General features: G+C 41.7%; 1 protein-coding gene across 2 annotated transcripts in view; it reads right to left on the bottom strand.

Annotated features, from left to right (window-relative positions):
* PHEX (phosphate regulating endopeptidase X-linked) overlaps positions 1–17,618 on the bottom strand; it is a 237,854-nt gene that overhangs the window by 52,977 nt on the left and 167,259 nt on the right. For both annotated transcript variants that reach the window (XM_047845028.1, XM_047845029.1), the window contains one exon: positions 11,003–11,061. In XM_047845028.1, the coding sequence (XP_047700984.1) occupies positions 11,003–11,061 (59 nt within the window). The remainder of the gene's footprint in view (positions 1–11,002; positions 11,062–17,618) is intronic.

The raw sequence follows: 17,618 nt of genomic DNA, 5'->3' as shown, positions 1-17,618 counted from the left end.
GTTCATTTCAAACCCCTGTGTTCATAAGCTTTCCAGAAACCACTGGGTTACCCTGAAAGGGCTGCTTCTTCAGTAAACCTGTGATAGGATCACCTCTTCCCAGACAAGAAAAAGGCTGAGCAGGGGTGAATCCCAGAGGCAAAATATTATTAGGCACATTGAAATCCCCAAAGGAGCCGTTAAGCATTCACTGACACTGTTAAGTGAGTGTGGGAACACGGGTGAAGCATCCATCTCAATGCCACTATTGGTGAAAACTAAGTCTACCAATGCCAATAGGCGATGAAAATGAGAGTTGATGAAAACACATCTGTACTCTGTAACATGCTGTTTGGCACCCATTTGATGTTATCTGGTAAAGTTAAGTATTTGCATAACCTGTAGGCCAGTAATTCTACTCTTAGTATATACCCAAAACATCAGGGGACAAGCAGAGGAGTATACAGACTGGCAACACTGTCCGTAATGACAAAAACCTGGAGTGGGAAAACACGTAGGTCTGTCAACAAAGTCTGTAGTCTAGGTAAATAATCTGATGTACAGTCATGCAATGGAATATTATACAGCAGGGAAAATGAAAAACTCACTGCCACATGCTACAAGGATGAATCCTAAAAACATGTTGATTTAGGGGTGCCTGGTTGGCTTAGTTGGCCAGGCGTCCGACTCTTGATTTTGGCTCAGGTCATGATCTCAGGGTTGTGAGATAGAGACCCGCATAGGCCTGCGCGTGGAGCCTGCTTGGAACCTCTCTCTCCCTCTCTCTCTGCTCTCCCCTCCTCATGCTTGCTTGCTCTCACGCTCTCTCTAAAAAAATAAAATTTTTTAAAAAACAAAGTAGCTTTAAATTGCATGCAGGAGTTGCGGCAAGATGGCGGCTTAGGAGGACGCTGGGCTCACCGCACGTCCTGCTGATCACTTAGATTCCATCTACACCTGCCTAAATAACCCAGAAAACCGCCAGAGGATTAGCAGAACAGAGTCGCCGGAGCCAAACGCAGACGAGAGGCCCACGGAAGAGGGTAGGAAGGGCGGCGAGGTGGTGCGTGCTCCACGGACTGGCGGGAGGGAGCCGGGGCGGAGGGGCGGCTCGCCGGCCAAGCAGAGCCCCCGAGTCGGGCTTGCAAAAGCGGAGGGGCCGGGCGGACTGTGTTCCGACAGCAAGCACGACTTAGCGTCTGGGAGGTCAGAAATTAACAGCTCTGCTCGGAAAGCGGGAAGGCTAGAGGACAAAGGGAGGGAGAGCTGCTGAGCCCCCTGACAACAGAGCTCAGTTTGGTGGGGAACAAAGGCGCTCGCCAGCGCCATTTCCCCCGCCCATCCCCCAGCCGAAATCCCAAAGGGAACCGGTTCCTGCCAGGGAACTTGCTCGCTCCGCGCAAACACCCAACTCTGCGCTTCTGCGGAGCCAAACCTCCGGCAGCGGATCTGACTCCCTCCCGCTGCCACAGGGCCCCTCCTGAAGTGGATCACCTAAGGAGAAGCGATCTAAGCCTGCCCCTCCTGCCCCCGAGCACCTTGCCTACCCACCCCAGCTAATACGCCAGATCCCCAGCATCACAAGCCTGGCAGGGTGCAAGTAGCCCAGACGAGCCACACCACCCCACAGTGAATCCCGCCCCTAGGAGACGGGAAGAGAAGGCACACACCAGTCTGACTGTGGCCCCAGCGGTGGGCTGGGGGCAGACATCAGGTCTGACTGCGGCCCCGCCCACCAACTCCAGGTATACACCACAGCACAGGGGAAGTGCCCTGCAGGTCCTCACCACGCCAGGGACTATCCAAAATGACCAAGCGGAAGAACTCCCCTCAGAAGAATCTCCAGGAAATAACAACAGCTAATGAGCTGATCAAAAAGGATTTAAATAATATAACAGAAAGTGAATTTAGAATAATAGTCATAAAATTAATCGCTGGGCTTGAAAACAGTATACAGGACAGCAGAGAATCTCTTGCTACAGAGATCAAGGGACTAAGGAACAGTCACGAGGAGCTGAAAAACGCTTTAAACGAAATGCATAACAAAATGGAAACCACCACAGCTCGGCTTGAAGAGGCAGAGGAGAGAATAGGTGAACTAGAAGATAAAGTTATGGAAAAAGAGGAAGCTGAGAAAAAGAGAGATAAAAAAATCCAGGAGTATGAGGGGAAAATTAGAGAATTAAGTGATACACTAAAAAGAAATAATATACGCATAATTGGTATCCCAGAGGAGGAAGAGAGAGGGAAAGGGGCTGAAGGGGTACTTGAAGAAATCATAGCTGAGAACTTCCCTGAACTGGGGAAGGAAAAAGGCATTGAAATCCAAGAGGCACAGAGAACTCCCTTCAGACGTAACTTGAATCGATCTTCTGCACGACATATCATAGTGAAACTGGCAAAATACAAGGATAAAGAGAAAATTCTGAAAGCAGCAAGGGGTAAACGTGCCCTCACATATAAAGGGAGACCTATAAGACTCGTGACTGATCTCTCTTTTGAAACTTGGCAGGCCAGAAAGAATTGGCAAGAGATTTTCAGGGTGCTAGACAGAAAAAATATGCAGCCAAGAATCCTTTATCCAGCAAGTCTGTCATTTAGAATAGAAGGAGAGATAAAGGTCTTCCCAAACAAACAAAAACTGAAGGAATTTGTCACCACTAAACCAGCCCTACAAGAGATCCTAAGGGGGACCCTGTGAGACAAAGTCCCAGAGACATCACTATAAGCATAAAACATACAGACATCACAATGACTCTAAACCCGTATCTTTCTATAATAACACTGAATGTAAATGGATTAAATGCGCCAACCAAAAGACATGGGGTATCAGAATGGATAAAAAAACAAGACCCATCTATTTGCTGTCTACAAGAGACTCATTTTAGACCTGAGGACACCTTTAGATTGAGAGTGAGGGGATGGAGAACTATTTATCATGCGACTGGAAGCCAAAAGAAAGCTGGAGTAGCCATACTTATATCAGACAAACTAGACTTTAAATTAAAGGCTGTAACAAGAGATGAAGAAGGACATTATATAATAGTTACAGGGTCTATCCATCAGGAAGAGCTAACAATTATCAATGTCTATGCACCGAATACCGGAGCCCCCAAATACATAAAACAATTACTCATAAACATAAGCAACCTTATTGATAAGAATGTGGTAATTGCAGGGGACTTTAATACACCACTTACAGAAATGGATAGATCAACTAGACACACGGTCAATAAAGAAACAAGGGCCCTGAATGAGACATTGGATGAGATGGACTTGACAGATATATTTAGAACTCTGCATCCCAAAGCAACAGAATATACTTTCTTCTCGAGTGCACATGGAACATTCTCCAAGATAGATCATATACTGGGTCACAAAACAGCCCTTCATAAGTTTACAAGAATTGAAATTATACCATGCTTACTTTCAGACCACAATGCCATGAAGCTTGAAATCAACCACAGGAAAAAGTCTGGAAAACCTCCAAAAGCATGGAGGTTAAAGAACACCCTACTAACGAATGAGTGGGTCAACCAGGCAATTAGAGAAGAAATTAAAAAATATATGGAAACAAACGAAAATGAAAATACAACAATCCAAACGCTTTGGGACGCAGCAAAGGCAGTCCTGAGAGGAAAATACATTGCCATCCAGGCCTATCTCAAGAAACAAGAAAAATCTCAAATACAAAATCTAACAGCACACCTAAAGGAACTAGAAGCAGAACAGCAAAGGCAGCCTAAGCCCAGCAGAAGAAGAGAAATAATAAACATCAGAGCAGAAATAAACAATATAGAAACTAAAAAAACTGTAGAGCAGATCAATGAAACCAAGAGTTGGTTTTTTGAAAAAATAAACAAAATTGACAAACCTCTAGCCAGGCTTCTCAAAAAGAAAAGGGAGATGACCCAAATAGATAAAATCATGAATGAAAATGGAACTATTACAACCAATCCCTCAGAGATACAAACAATTATCAGGGAATACTATGAAAACTTATATGCCAACAAATTGGACAACCTGGAAGAAATGGACGAATTCCTGAACACCCACACGCTTCCAAAACTCAATCAGGAGGAAATAGAAAGCTTGAACAGACCCATAACCAGCGAAGAAATTGAATCGGTTATCAAAAATCTCCCAACAAATAAGAGTCCAGGACCAGATGGCTTCCCAGGGGAGTTCTACCAGATGTTTAAAGCAGAGATAATACCTATCCTTCTCAAGCTATTCCAAGAAATAGAAAGGGAAGGAAAACTTCCAGACTCATTCTATGAAGCCAGTATTACTTTGATTCCTAAACCAGACAGAGACCCAGTAAAAAAAGAGAACTACAGGCCAATATCCCTGATGAATATGGATGCAAAAATTCTCAATAAGATACTAGCAAATCGAATTCAACGGCATATAAAAAGAATTATTCACCATGATCAAGTGGGATTCATTCCTGGGATGCAGGGCTGGTTCAACATTCGCAAATCAATCAACGTGATACATCACATTAACAAAAAAAGAGAGAAGAACCATATGATCCTGTCAATCGATGCAGAAAAGGCCTTCGACAAAATCCAGCACCCTTTCTTAATAAAAACCCTTGAGAAAGTCGGGATAGAAGGAACATACTTAAAGATCATAAAAGCCATTTATGAAAAGCCCACAGCTAACATCATCCTCAACGGGGAAAAACTGAAAAGCTTTTTCCCTGAGATCAGGAACACGACAAGGATGCCCACTCTCACCGCTGCTGTTTAACATAGTGCTGGAAGTTCTAGCATCAGCAATCAGACAACAAAAGGAAATCAAAGGCATCAAAATTGGCAAAGATGAAGTCAAGCTTTCGCTTTTTGCAGATGACATGATATTATACATGGAAAATCCGATAGACTCCACCAAAAGTCTGCTAGAACTGATACATGAATTCAGCAAAGTTGCAGGATACAAAATCAATGTACAGAAATCAGTTGCATTCTTATACACTAACAATGAAGCAACAGAAAGACAAATAAAGAAACTGATCCCATTCACAATTGCACCAAGAAGCATAAAATACCTAGGAATAAATCTAACCAAAGATGTAAAGGATCTGTATGCTGAAAACTATAGAAAGCTTCTGAAGGAAATTGAAGAAGATTTAAAGAAATGGAAAGACATTCCCTGCTCATGGATTGGAAAAATAAATACTGTCAAAATGTCAATACTACCCAAAGCTATCTACACATTCAATGCAATCCCAATCAAAATTGCACCAGCATTCTTCTCGAAACTAGAACAAGCAATCCTAAAATTCATATGGAACCACAAAAGGCCCCGAATAGCCAAAGGAATTTTGAAGAAGAAGACCAAAGCAGGAGGCATCACAATCCCAGACTTTAGCCTCTACTACAAAGCTGTCATCATCAAGACAGCATGGTATTGGCACCAAAACAGACACATAGACCAATGGAATAGAATAGAAACCCCAGAACTAGACCCACAAACGTATGGCCAACTCATCTTTGACAAAGCAGGAAAGAACATCCAATGGAAAAAAGACAGCCTCTTTAACAAATGGTGCTGGGAGAACTGGACAGCAACATGCAGAAGGTTGAAACTAGACCACTTTCTCACACCATTCACAAAAATAAACTCAAAATGGATAAAGGACCTAAATGTGAGACAGGAAACCATCAAAACCTTAGAGGAGAAAGCAGGAAAAGACCTCTCTGACCTCAGCCGTAGCAATGTCTTACTCGACACATCCCCAAAGGCAAGGGAATTAAAAGCAAAAGTGAATTACTGGGACCTTATGAAGATAAAAAGCTTCTGCACAGCAAAGGAAACAACCAACAAAACTAAAAGGCAACCAACGGAATGGGAAAAGATATTTGCAAATGACATATCGGACAAAGGGCTAGTATCCAAAATCTATAAAGAGCTCACCAAACTCCACACCCGAAAAACAAATAACCCAGTGAAGAAATGGGCAGAAAACATGAATAGACACTTCTCTAAAGAAGACATCCGGATGGCCAACAGGCACATGAAAAGATGTTCAGCGTCGCTCCTTATCAGGGAAATACAAATCAAAACCACACTCAGGTATCACCTCACGCCAGTCAGAGTGGCCAAAATGAACAAATCAGGAGACTATAGATGCTGGAGAGGATGTGGAGAAACGGGAACCCTCTTGCACTTTTGTGGGAATGCAAATTGGTGCAGCCGCTCTGGAAAGCAGTGTGGAGGTTCCTCAGAAAATTAAAAATAGACCTACCCTATGACCCAGCAATAGCACTGCTAGGAATTTATCCAAGGGATACAGGAGCACTGATGCATAGGGCCACTTGTACCCCAATGTTCATAGCAGCACTCTCAACAATAGCCAAATTATGGAAAGAGCCTAAATGTCCATCAACTGATGAATGGATCAAGAAATTGTGGTTTATATACACAATGGAATATTACATGGCAATGAGAAAAAATGAAATATGGCCTTTTGTAGCAACGTGGATGGAACTGGAGAGTGTGATGCTAAGTGAAATAAGCCATACAGAGAAAGACAGATACCATATGGTCTCACTCTTATGTGGATCCTGAGAAACTTAACAGGAACCCATGGGGGAGGGGAAGGAAAAAAAAAAAAAAGAGGTTAGAAAGGGAGAGAGCCAAAGCATAAGAGACTGTTAAAAACTGAGAACAAACTGAGGGTTGATGGGGGGTGGGAGGGAGGAGAGGGTGGGTGATGGGTATTGAGGAGGGCACCTTTTGGGATGAGCACTGGGTGTTGTATGGAAACCAATTTGTCAATAAATTTCAGAAAAAAAAATAAATAATAAAAAAAAAATAAATAAAAAAAAAATAAATTGCATGCAGTATACCATTTTTATTATGCTATAAAAATAAGCAAAAATAAGTATCAACAAATGGTTTAAAATTTATTTTGAGAAAAAGACAACGATAAGCACAAAAAGCAGAAAACTAGTTACCTCTATAGTGAGCAAGATGAATGGGATGGGGAGAAGCATGGACAGATGCAATGATATGGAGAATGTTCTAGTTCTTGGGGGGTGGTAGGTTCATAGGAATATAATGTATATGTTTTAATATGTTACATATATTCTTTGGCATGTACCAAATATTACATAGAACACTTTCTTTTAAAATGGGTAATCTAGTCCAACTCCAGTTTCTGGATCCGGTCCAACCCCGATGGGTCAGGTTTCTACATTGTAGCCAGCCAGACTCCCGCCAGTTTCTGGACCCCGTCCGGAAGAAGAAATGCTCAAGTCAAGTCTGAAAACTCCTAACAGAAAAGCTGGGATCCAGGCTAAGCGAGGGACTCATCCACTTGCTCTAGAAACAGAGAGAATGCAGGAGCTCAAGGAGCTCGGCAGGCATTTGCTTCAGTTAATGAAAAACAAGTTAAGGAGCACTATCACGCCAGGATCCAGCGGCAAATCCACATGATCGCTTCATGGCCAAAGCTAAACACTCTGAGTGATGAAACAGAAAATGATAGCATTGGATAAGAATCCACATAATAAAATAAATATCCATGAGTTCATAAGGCTATAAAAAATATGTGATTGCACAGATAGATGCCCGTGAAAGGACGGTCCCTTCTTTACAATAGAATTCACATTAATACGAATGGAAGGGATGAAATTGAAATTGAGCAATGAGAAAACAGCACAGGGATGCTTGCTGCATACAAGTTTTATTAATGGAGGCTAAAATCAGTGAACGAACAACTGGAGAGAAACAGGATAGATAGAGTCTCAGAGATATAGTTCCCAAGATATTTGCCAACTACACTGGCAGGGAGGATAGCAACTTTACAGTGGAACAACCCAGCAGAAATCATCTTCTCCAAGTGAACAAGGGTAGCCTCACATCACCAGCAATAAGTCACATAAATAGCACAAACCCGGTGATATGAGGCACCAAGGAGGATACGACACCACTTCTGTGAAATTCATGCCCCAAATGCATTCACCTCAGTCCTATTGCGTGAAAACAATAGACAGACACAAACTGAGGGACCTTCCACAAAATGACTGACCAGTACTCTTCAAAGGTGTCAAAGTCATGAAGGACAAAGAGAGACTAAAGAACTATCAAACTCTGTAGGAGACTAAGAAGAAATAATGACTAAATGTAACATGGGATCTTGATAGGATTCTGGATCAGAAAAAGAACTTGAGTGGCCAAACTAGTGATATTTCAGTAAGGCCTTAAGTTTAGTTAATGGTGGTATAGCAATGTTCATGTTCTGGTTCTGATTGTTGCATTATAGTTATGTAAGATGGTAACGCTGAGGGAAATTAGCTAAAGGATACATGGAAACTATGTGTTCTGGTTTTGTAACTTTTTAGTAATTGTAAAAGTATCTCAAAGTAAAAAGTGTGTTTTTTTTAAAAAAAATGGACAATCTAAAGAATTTTCTATTGCCCAATAGGTTATTCCAACTGTTATTATAATTTATATATAATTCATATCATAAGTAGTAATCATTAATATCTCAAAAATCTTAAGTTCCCATGTAACATATGCAGCTTAATTCTCAATTTGGAGCTATATCAAAACATCAAGGTGCACATGTTAACTATATATACTTTTCGTTGATTATACCTAATAAAGCTGGGGGACAAAAGTAAGCAATGATTTCACGATAACAATGAGTATTTCTATAGTAAGGAGTGACATTCAAAGTATTAAATATATTCAACAACCGATTTTGTTATACAAATTAGTGCAGAAATCAAATATTACCACCATCTGCTTGTTTTACTTCTGTTTATTAAGCTCTCACACCAGTCCTTCAGAAACTGACGTTCCCAAAGGTGACCACACGAGGGCGACTCTCATGAGCTGTGCCTGCCCAGAGTGGGCAGCCACAGCTCCAGAGCTGTCCTCTCTGGCTAGCGAGTCCTGCGGGTACGAGGGCGAGCAGAGAGGATCTACAGAGGGCAGGTAGGATGCCTCATTGAGAAGTTGGCACTCAAGCAAAGATTTGAAGGAAATGGGAGCATGAACCATGCAGATCACTTGGGGAATTTTCCCAGGCCAAAAGAGCCTCTACTATAAATGCTAGGAGAGAACAGAGTCCCGCGCTCTAGGAACAGGAAGGAGGCCAGTACAGCTGGAACAGAGGGGAGATAAGGCAGCAGTAAGAGGTCTGAGGGCCATCACAACTAATTTGGCTTTTATCCTGAGTGAGATGGGAAAGCGATAAGGGGTGCTGAGCAGAGGAGGGACCTGAGATGATTGTAAAACATCTTAAAATGGCTGCAATATTCTATTTAGAAAAGGCTGAAGGGGGATAAGGACAGAAGTGGGCAGGCCAGTGAGGAAGCTACGTCTCGCGGGGAGGAGGTGGGCCCGTGGCCAAGGGTGGCAAGCATTTGTAAGTTCCATCGCCCACATTCAACAAAGCACACGGAGATGCACTTAAAAGCATGAAATTAGATGTTATCACCAAGCGAGGGAGTGAAGACAAAGACCAGAGGAGGCGCAGAAGGGATGAGAAACCAGCAAGGGCTGAAGCAGGAGCAGCCTCCCCTCCCCACAACAGGTCACTGCCGCCCTGCATTCAGATGTTTGTCATTCTCATGAATGTCTTCCTACTTTCACTACAAAAGGATGTACCTCTAGACAACACATAGGAATGTTTTTGCATGCTTTTCAACTTTTTTATATGGTATCACACTTGATAGTATTTCCCCAGTTGTTTTCCCCCCACAACCAATACTTGTGAACTTTATCCATGTGAATGCATGTTGCTCTAGATCACTCATTATTCACTGCTGTCTGGCATTCCTGTGTGTGAACAGGCCACATTGGGGTCATTTTCCCACAGACGGACACATAGGTTATTTCACTATTTCTGCTATGATAAACAACACCGGTACGAGTACTCTCACACAAGCCTCCTCCTGTGAGACTTCTCTAGGGCAGTGGTTCTCAAACTGTGTCAGAGTCACCTGGAAGCCTTAATACAACAGATTTCTGAGCCCCATGTCCAGAGTTTGTAAACGACAGGTCTAAGGTAGGGCACAAGAACTTGCATTTCTTTTTTTTTATCATTTTTATTTATGCATTTGTTAATTTACATGCAAGTTAGTTAGCATAGAGTACAACAACGATTTTAGGAGCAGATTCCAGTGATTGATCCCCTATGTATAAAACCCAGTGCTCATCCCAACAAGTGTCTTCCTTAATGCCCCTTACACATTTAGTCCATCCCCCTCCCACAACCCCTCCAGCAACCCTCTGTTTGTTCTCTGTATTTAAGAGTCAAGAATTTGCATTTCTAACCAGTTGCTCCATGATGCCATTGCTATCCCTCCCAAGATCACACTTGGAGAAACAAAGCACCAGGGCACATGCCAGGAGGGCAGTGATGGTCACAGACATGCATGGACATCTTCAGCCTTTCTAGGTATTGCCAAATTGCTCTGCAAAGTGGGTGAAGCAATTTACACTTCCACCAGTAATAAGTATGTGTCCCTGCTGCCAACACTTGGTACCGTCAGATTTTTTAATCTGACCTTTAGTCATTTTGTAAACTTATCATGGCATTTTTACCTACACAGTATGTGTAAATAAAAGCCACTTAAGACTTTACATCCTAGGGTCAATTAGAACATTTCCAAGCATTTCTATAGACAGGCCCCTCAGGTTCTATCATCTGCCCAGCTACCTGCTTGTTTTCCCCATCAATCCTAGAAATAAACAAAAATGGTGCAAAGTCATTAAGAACATTATGAAAGACGACTACAGTTTTCTTTTCATGGCCAACTGCCCTGTAGTGTTATTTATCGTAGTTCTGTCCTCTTGGGGTTTTTGTTTGTTTTCATTTCGTTTTGTTTTTACTTAATTAGGTGAAGGGAGTGAAGCAAATCGGGCATATGGATACAGAAACTTAAACTTCCTTCACCCACATACCTGATCACTTTTGGAGGTAAATAAAGAAATCACAGTCAGGGAAAAGATCCTTCCATTTTGTACCACATTAACAAGGAGACAAGAAGCCAGTACTCACGAATCTGGTTGGTGGATGCACTGTAGAAGGCATTGACGGTTGTGGGATTCGTAAACCACCTGTAGAAAGAGAAGCAAATACCACCAAGAAATCATCATTATCCAGGCAGGAGGGCAACAAGAATGAACACAATGTGGCAAGATTTATTAGCAAATAACCAGCGAGCAATGGGGAAATAGGTCACATGGGGAAATTACCACCTCAGTTTAGGGTTATTGCTCTGTTCAATGAGCAGCCTCATCATAAACTGAACATGGTTCAGTGAGAATATATTAACATGCCTGCTTATTCACTAGTACTAACTTAACAGAAAAAGTCAGCACCAGTGCTTCTGAAATAGCTTTAATGAGAAATTCTAGAATCTAAAGGGCTCTCCCCATAGATGGAAACAGCAAGAAGCTGATGTTTGGCAGGCCTAGTTCAATGGATCCATGGGACAGCTAACTTTCTATGCTGCATCACTTCTGACCTGTCCATTCGAGGTTTGGCATTGATGACAACACAGAAATCCATGTAAAGAGAGATGGATAAAGTATAACTATGCCACCCAGAGGTTCTCCCTGCTCCAGTGGACAGTTTACAGATGTAAGCATCCAAAGAGCTAATGAGTCATCCTGCCTCTTTTACTAAGTAGCCAGATTGTGTTGGAATAGTTGCCCACCTTCCTGGGGTTTGGTTTCAGCTATAAAATTAAGATACTGCATTAAGAGGCACACCTGAGTGGCTCAGTCAGTTAAGCGTCAAACTCTTGATTTCAGCTCAAGTCATGATCTCATGGCCTGTGAGTTTGAGCCCCACATCGGACTCTGCACTGACAGTGCACAGCCTGCTTGGGAATCTTGCTCTCCCTCTCTCTCTGCCCTCTCCTGCTCTCTCTCTCGCTCTCTCTCTCAAAAAACAAATAAACTTAAAAAAAATTTTTTTTTAAGATCCTGCATTAAGCAATCAGGGGAGTACCTTCCAGCTATAAAGAGTCTACATTCCAGGGGCGCCTGGGTGGCTCAGTCAGTTAAGTATCTGACTTCTGCTCGGATCATGATCTCACGGTTGGTGAGTTCAGGACCCAAGTCAGGCTCTGGGCTGACAGCTCAGAGCCTGGAACATGCTTTGGATTCTGTGTGTCTGTCTTCTGTCTGTCTCTCTCTCAAAAATAATTTTTAAAAAAGAGTCTACATTCCACTTTAAATGCATGGACTACTTAGCTCAGGGCTTCGCAAAATTTTTTCTGTAAACAGATGGTAGACAATTAGGCATTTTGTAACCAAAGAGGCAAAAATCAAAGATGTTATGTAGGTACTTCTTTCGTAAGAGAAAGGGTTCCACAAAATTTTATTGATAAAGTTAAAAATAGAACAAGTGAATACAATTTTTTATAAGACAGCCTGTTAATGAGAAGAATGGAATTCTTTAGAGGCAAAATAATATTTTGCTTAATTGGGATTCAGAGTTAGTGCTTCATATCATTAGATCGACTACAAACATTTATCTGTAAAAATCACTCTTTGCTCATGGGCCCCACAAAAACAGGCATCAGGCAAGATTTAGCCCACAAGCTGCATCGTGCTGACCCCTGATTTAGAGGCCTGTGAGTTTCTGCCCTTTATGATAAAAACCAAGCAATCTGTCTTAAACTAAATTGCTCAAAATAAACTCATATAGATCCCTTTTCAAAACAATCATTTTACTGATTTATATATAACAGAAGAATTATGGCAAGCTAATAATTTAAGTCAGACTAATATGAAACTGGTAGGAAATCCAAGGGTTGATTCTAGTTGATCGGCCCACACCTTCTCCCTATAAAGAAGTCCACAAATACATCATTCTATTATCATTAGAAGTAACAGTGGCCGTAGGAAACTTTCACTGAGCGCTCACAATGCCCTAGGCACTTCCTATTCGTAGTCTTCCCCATAGCAACTGTAGGAATCACTAGCCTATCTCACAGATGAGGACAATGAGACTTAAGAAGCATTATGTACTTGTGCAAGGTCTGCTGTGACTTCAAACCGGTTCTCTTAAGTGTTACAGTATACCGGAGACGTTACTGGAAATCAAGAGAGTGCCTCCTCTAGTCAAAACTGAAACATGTACTCCTTTCCATAAAATGTGTACTCTTTTCCTTCAGAGTTAGGATTAGTATTTCAATAAGCCCCAATGTTTAGCAAACAAACTTACTGGCTGGTCTACCTTCTTGAGGAAACAAGTGGAGGGGAAAACACTTTCATCATTCTAAGGTCACTACCTGAGGTAGGTGGAATTATGTTCAGGTCCTAATCCCTGGATCCTGTGAAGAGGTTACATTACATGCCAAAAAGGACACTGCAAATACAATTAAGGTTAAGGAGCTTAAAACATGGATGGTCTCCTGGATATCCAGGTGAGCCCAATCTAATCACTAGTCCTTAAAAGTAGAGAACCTTCTGTGTCTGGAGTCCCAGAGATGGCGGGGAGGAAGTCAGATTCCAAGAGTTAAAAGGATTCCACATACCGTTGCTGGCTCTGAGATGTAAGGACCATGGTGCAAGGATCAGAGAGAAGCCTTTAGAAGGGAACAGTGGCTCCCAAATGACAGCCAGCAAGGAAGTAGGGATGTCAGTTCTGAAACTGGCAGGTAGTGAATCTGCCAACAACTCAAGAAGCTTGGAACAAAATTCTTCCCAGAGCCTCCAGCTATGAGCCCAGCCAGCTGACAACTTGATTCCAGTCTTATGAAACCTAGATCTCAGAAACCAGCCAAGGCATCCTGTACTTCTGACCTACAGAACTGTGAGATAATACATTTGTGTTATTTTGAGTTGCTAACGTTGGGTAGTTTGTTACAGCAGCAACAGAAAATTAACACATTACCGTACAAAGAACCCAGCATTAGTATGTCTGAAGATTGAGTCAAGTCCTAAATGAAAATGGACTGAAGCGTAATAGGTACAAAAGATGATTTATATCCCTAGAGCTCATCCCTTCTCTCCCCTGCCTTCAGCAAAGAATGAACTTGCAAAATGTGAGGATAAGGGCCATGCAGGAAAAATGATTCTAACTGCTGATGAACAAAGGTGGACAAAACAAAGAGATCAAACAATCAGACAGGGCCTGATGGGGCCTCTGAAGCTTCAGCAAGAGTACCTACAACCTCTTATTTCAGGCCCACGATTTCACCTTTCCTGAACTCCCAGAGCTGGTGCTGTCTGTAAAGTATGTTTGGAGCCTTGATTGTACCCAGAGCTGATATTTAGTGGCTGCACCAGTAGATCTTACCACTTGTGGGCGCTACTGCTGCTTCTTATTGGTCACTGCCCATGCCAAACCAGCCATTAAATATTCTGTATATCTCCCTGATTATATCCAAGTGTATTATATATTTAGTTTTACCATTCTCTAGTATAAGGCTACCTATTCTGATTTTAACATGTGTTTGCAATTTTTTTTGCGCTCCTCCCATTAAGAAGTGGAGTCTACATTCCTCTCCTCTGGATTATGGGCTGGCCTTGGTGACTTGGTTTTAAAACATAAAATGCAATGGAAATGACACCACGGGACTGCCTATGCCAGGCAATTAAGGGCAATACAACCTCCCCCTAGTGTGCACACAGGGTTCCTTCCTCCTCTCTTTCTCAGGAACCTGCTCTTTGGAGTTTCTTGCTCAATCAGCACGCTATAAAGAAGCCCAGTATGCAAAGCCAGAGGCAGCCAACAGCCATCATCAGCCACTAGACATGAAAGAAGACCCCTCCCCCATGACTCCAGCTCCAGCCACTCTCTGACTGCAATTACATGAAAGCTCATAAACAACAAGCACCCCGCTGAGCCTAGTGGAGTGGTTTGTTAGACTGCAGGAGATAGATAACTGAAACACTGACAAGTGTTGTCCGTAGATGAAGTTGTAACCAATGGGTTGACTTTTCTCATGAAAATGTTTTGTCTGCCCATCACAACGGTTTTTAAAAGGACTGAACTGGAACTCCTTGAAATGAGGTGTACAATGACTAGTTCTCCACAGTCCCCACCGCCCCCCATCAGTTTACATTTGTCTACATCACCATCTGTTAACTGATTGGGCCCTGAAAGCATATGTGTTAACACAACTTGTCTCCCAACAAGATGTTAAGCTCTTTATGGGCTAAGACCATTGTCCCAGTGGCATGTGCTGATCAGAAGATCATTACATCTATTGAAATGAATTTATTGCTATATATACATCTACTTGAATAAACGAAAAGTGTCATTCAAGTGCTTTAAATTCTTCTTACCATGACTTTAGGGTGTTCCTGCTGACTGTGTTTGGGGAAGGATTTAGTGGACAAGGTGGGAAGAGGTCTCGTATAAATTTCAAAAGAAAAATATATGGGGATGAAATTATACTGGACAATGGAATACACAAAAGGAGTGTAATAATGAAACACAGTTGTTTAAAGACAAGGACATTGGTACTCTGATTTTTTGAACCATATAAAATAGATATACATCAGGCTAAAGTTCTACATTTTACCTATCAGCTCTTAAAGATAGTCAAAGGAATAGGGAATGGTCAAACCATAGAATATTTATTACTTTATTTCTAATATCCTGTAGATTATATCCTTCCCATTCCATGCTATAGAGAATGCTTTTACAAACAAAAATTCTGGGAAAAATCATAATTTGTATAGACATTTGATCTATTTTTACCTATTTTTTGAAAAGATAGAGAAAGAAATTCCAGACATGTCTGGTCACAGCAGAGTGAGAGTGAGTTAATAGGGAAGCTGACTTAAAGCCATTTCTGTCAAAGAAAGGGGATCCTAAGGGAAAAAATTACTTTTGACTCAAGCCAAGCAGTAGAGTAAATCCTCTATTTTTAAGTGAGCTGATGAAGTGACAATTCTGAGAACCAACCCCTCAATATGTACCTTCAGGGATGACCACCCAATTAACTCCATTCTTGCTGACATTTCCCATCGCGTTAGAAACTTCTTAATGCACATTAGTTCGGCTAAAATGGATTCCATGAGAATGAAAGATAAAGGGTATTTATCTCCTATACCCACAAAGAAGCAAAATGTTATTTCAGGGCTTTGTGGAAATATAATCATGATGTGCTATTCAAAGTAAACTAGTGTAGTGGAGCTACTCCAGAATCACTCCCACTAGATTAACTCATCAATTTTCAAAACTAAAAGATGTCGATTAAAGCCAGTGGGTGTCATGAAGCTAAAATTCCCTACAATGCCTGAAAAGGAGCAGCCCAAAATTTCTTCTAAAAAATGGACTATCCTATCCCTTTACCACACAAAGAGGACCTTCAATTTCTTAATGTTACTTTCCCTGAAATAGACACATAGTTTGAGGAAGCAAGAATTAGTACTATTGCATGGATTTTCATTCGTGCATAACTTTTCCAGAAACATTAACCAATTTAATGTCCTTGTGAAAGAGGTATTTGTTTTTTGCTGATGGAGAAGAAAACTACACAGAATCATGCGGTTTGCCTAAGCCCACAAAGTCAGCCAACATTTTTCCAAGGCATGAATGAAATATGAAAAATAGACAAGGCCCTTCGAATCTGAAAGTCCATCAGTATTTTAGGATGATGGTAAAAAGGACACATTTAGGAGGTTTTCAATTAGCAGCACAGGCCTTGTCACACACCCAAAAGCATAATGACATTTTGAAACTGAATTAACTTGACAGTATCCCTAATATGGAGAAGCACAAACGCCAAAAATTCAGGAAAATACTGGTGACAAAAATATCTTGAATTATCCACAAACTGCAAGAAGAGTCTGAACCGATCTGAAGTAGATCTGAAAGAGCAGGATGATTCACACAGATCTGTGACTACCATACTACATGGAGATGCTCATCCGGATACTGGAAAACATTTGCTGAGGTTGTCAGATTCAAGGAGCTATCTCTAGAACCCTAAATCTAAAATTTCGTTTTTCTTTTACATCTAAAATTTCAATTGACTGATTGAGGTTAGGAATGAAGCAGGAGAGACGGGCTGAGAGACACTGTGATGAGAGGAGAGAACCAAGGACACTGGAGCACATGGCTTGAAAGCAGTTGCCTGTCATTTCCAAAGAAGTCTGAAAACCTTCTAACCTATGTTCTTTTGACTGGAGTCAGGGATGGGTAGAGCAATGGTTCAGCTTTAGGCCTACTCCTTAAAGTGAGCACTTTGAACTAACTTTGTGGGTGGATGCTGTAGGAAGGCCAGAAGGGCAGAGGGCAGAGATAGGTAGATTGGGAGCCATGGGTAAGAGGGACAGCTAGTATTCACAGCTTAAGCCAAGGGCTGGTACAGAGCCTCAAGTTTCTACAGTCTAGAAAAGAGCAGGGAGTTGAAAGGGAGAGTAACAAGAGACCCAGAGAGCATAAAAAGAGCCAGTCAAATATCCAGAGACCAGAATATCAGCCAAGGTTAAAAAGTAGGCCATAAAAAAAAAAGTGGGCCATGGAAACCAGGCTTCCAGCTATGATGATATGAAATAGTCAGCAAATTCCTTCCACAAAAATCAAGTATAAAACTGGACACAATGGCCAACAAACAACCATTTTAGGGCTCTGGGAATTGATCATCAAATCCAAACAACAAACTGAAAAATGTTTAATTATGAAAAAGTGCTAGAGCTTGGAA

The sequence above is a fragment of the Prionailurus viverrinus genome, chromosome X (assembly GCF_022837055.1).
Source record: "Prionailurus viverrinus isolate Anna chromosome X, UM_Priviv_1.0, whole genome shotgun sequence".
Lineage (NCBI taxonomy): Eukaryota > Metazoa > Chordata > Mammalia > Carnivora > Felidae > Prionailurus > Prionailurus viverrinus.
Note: the sequence above shows the minus strand (reverse complement) of the source record. Positions and strands in the feature narration are given on the sequence as shown.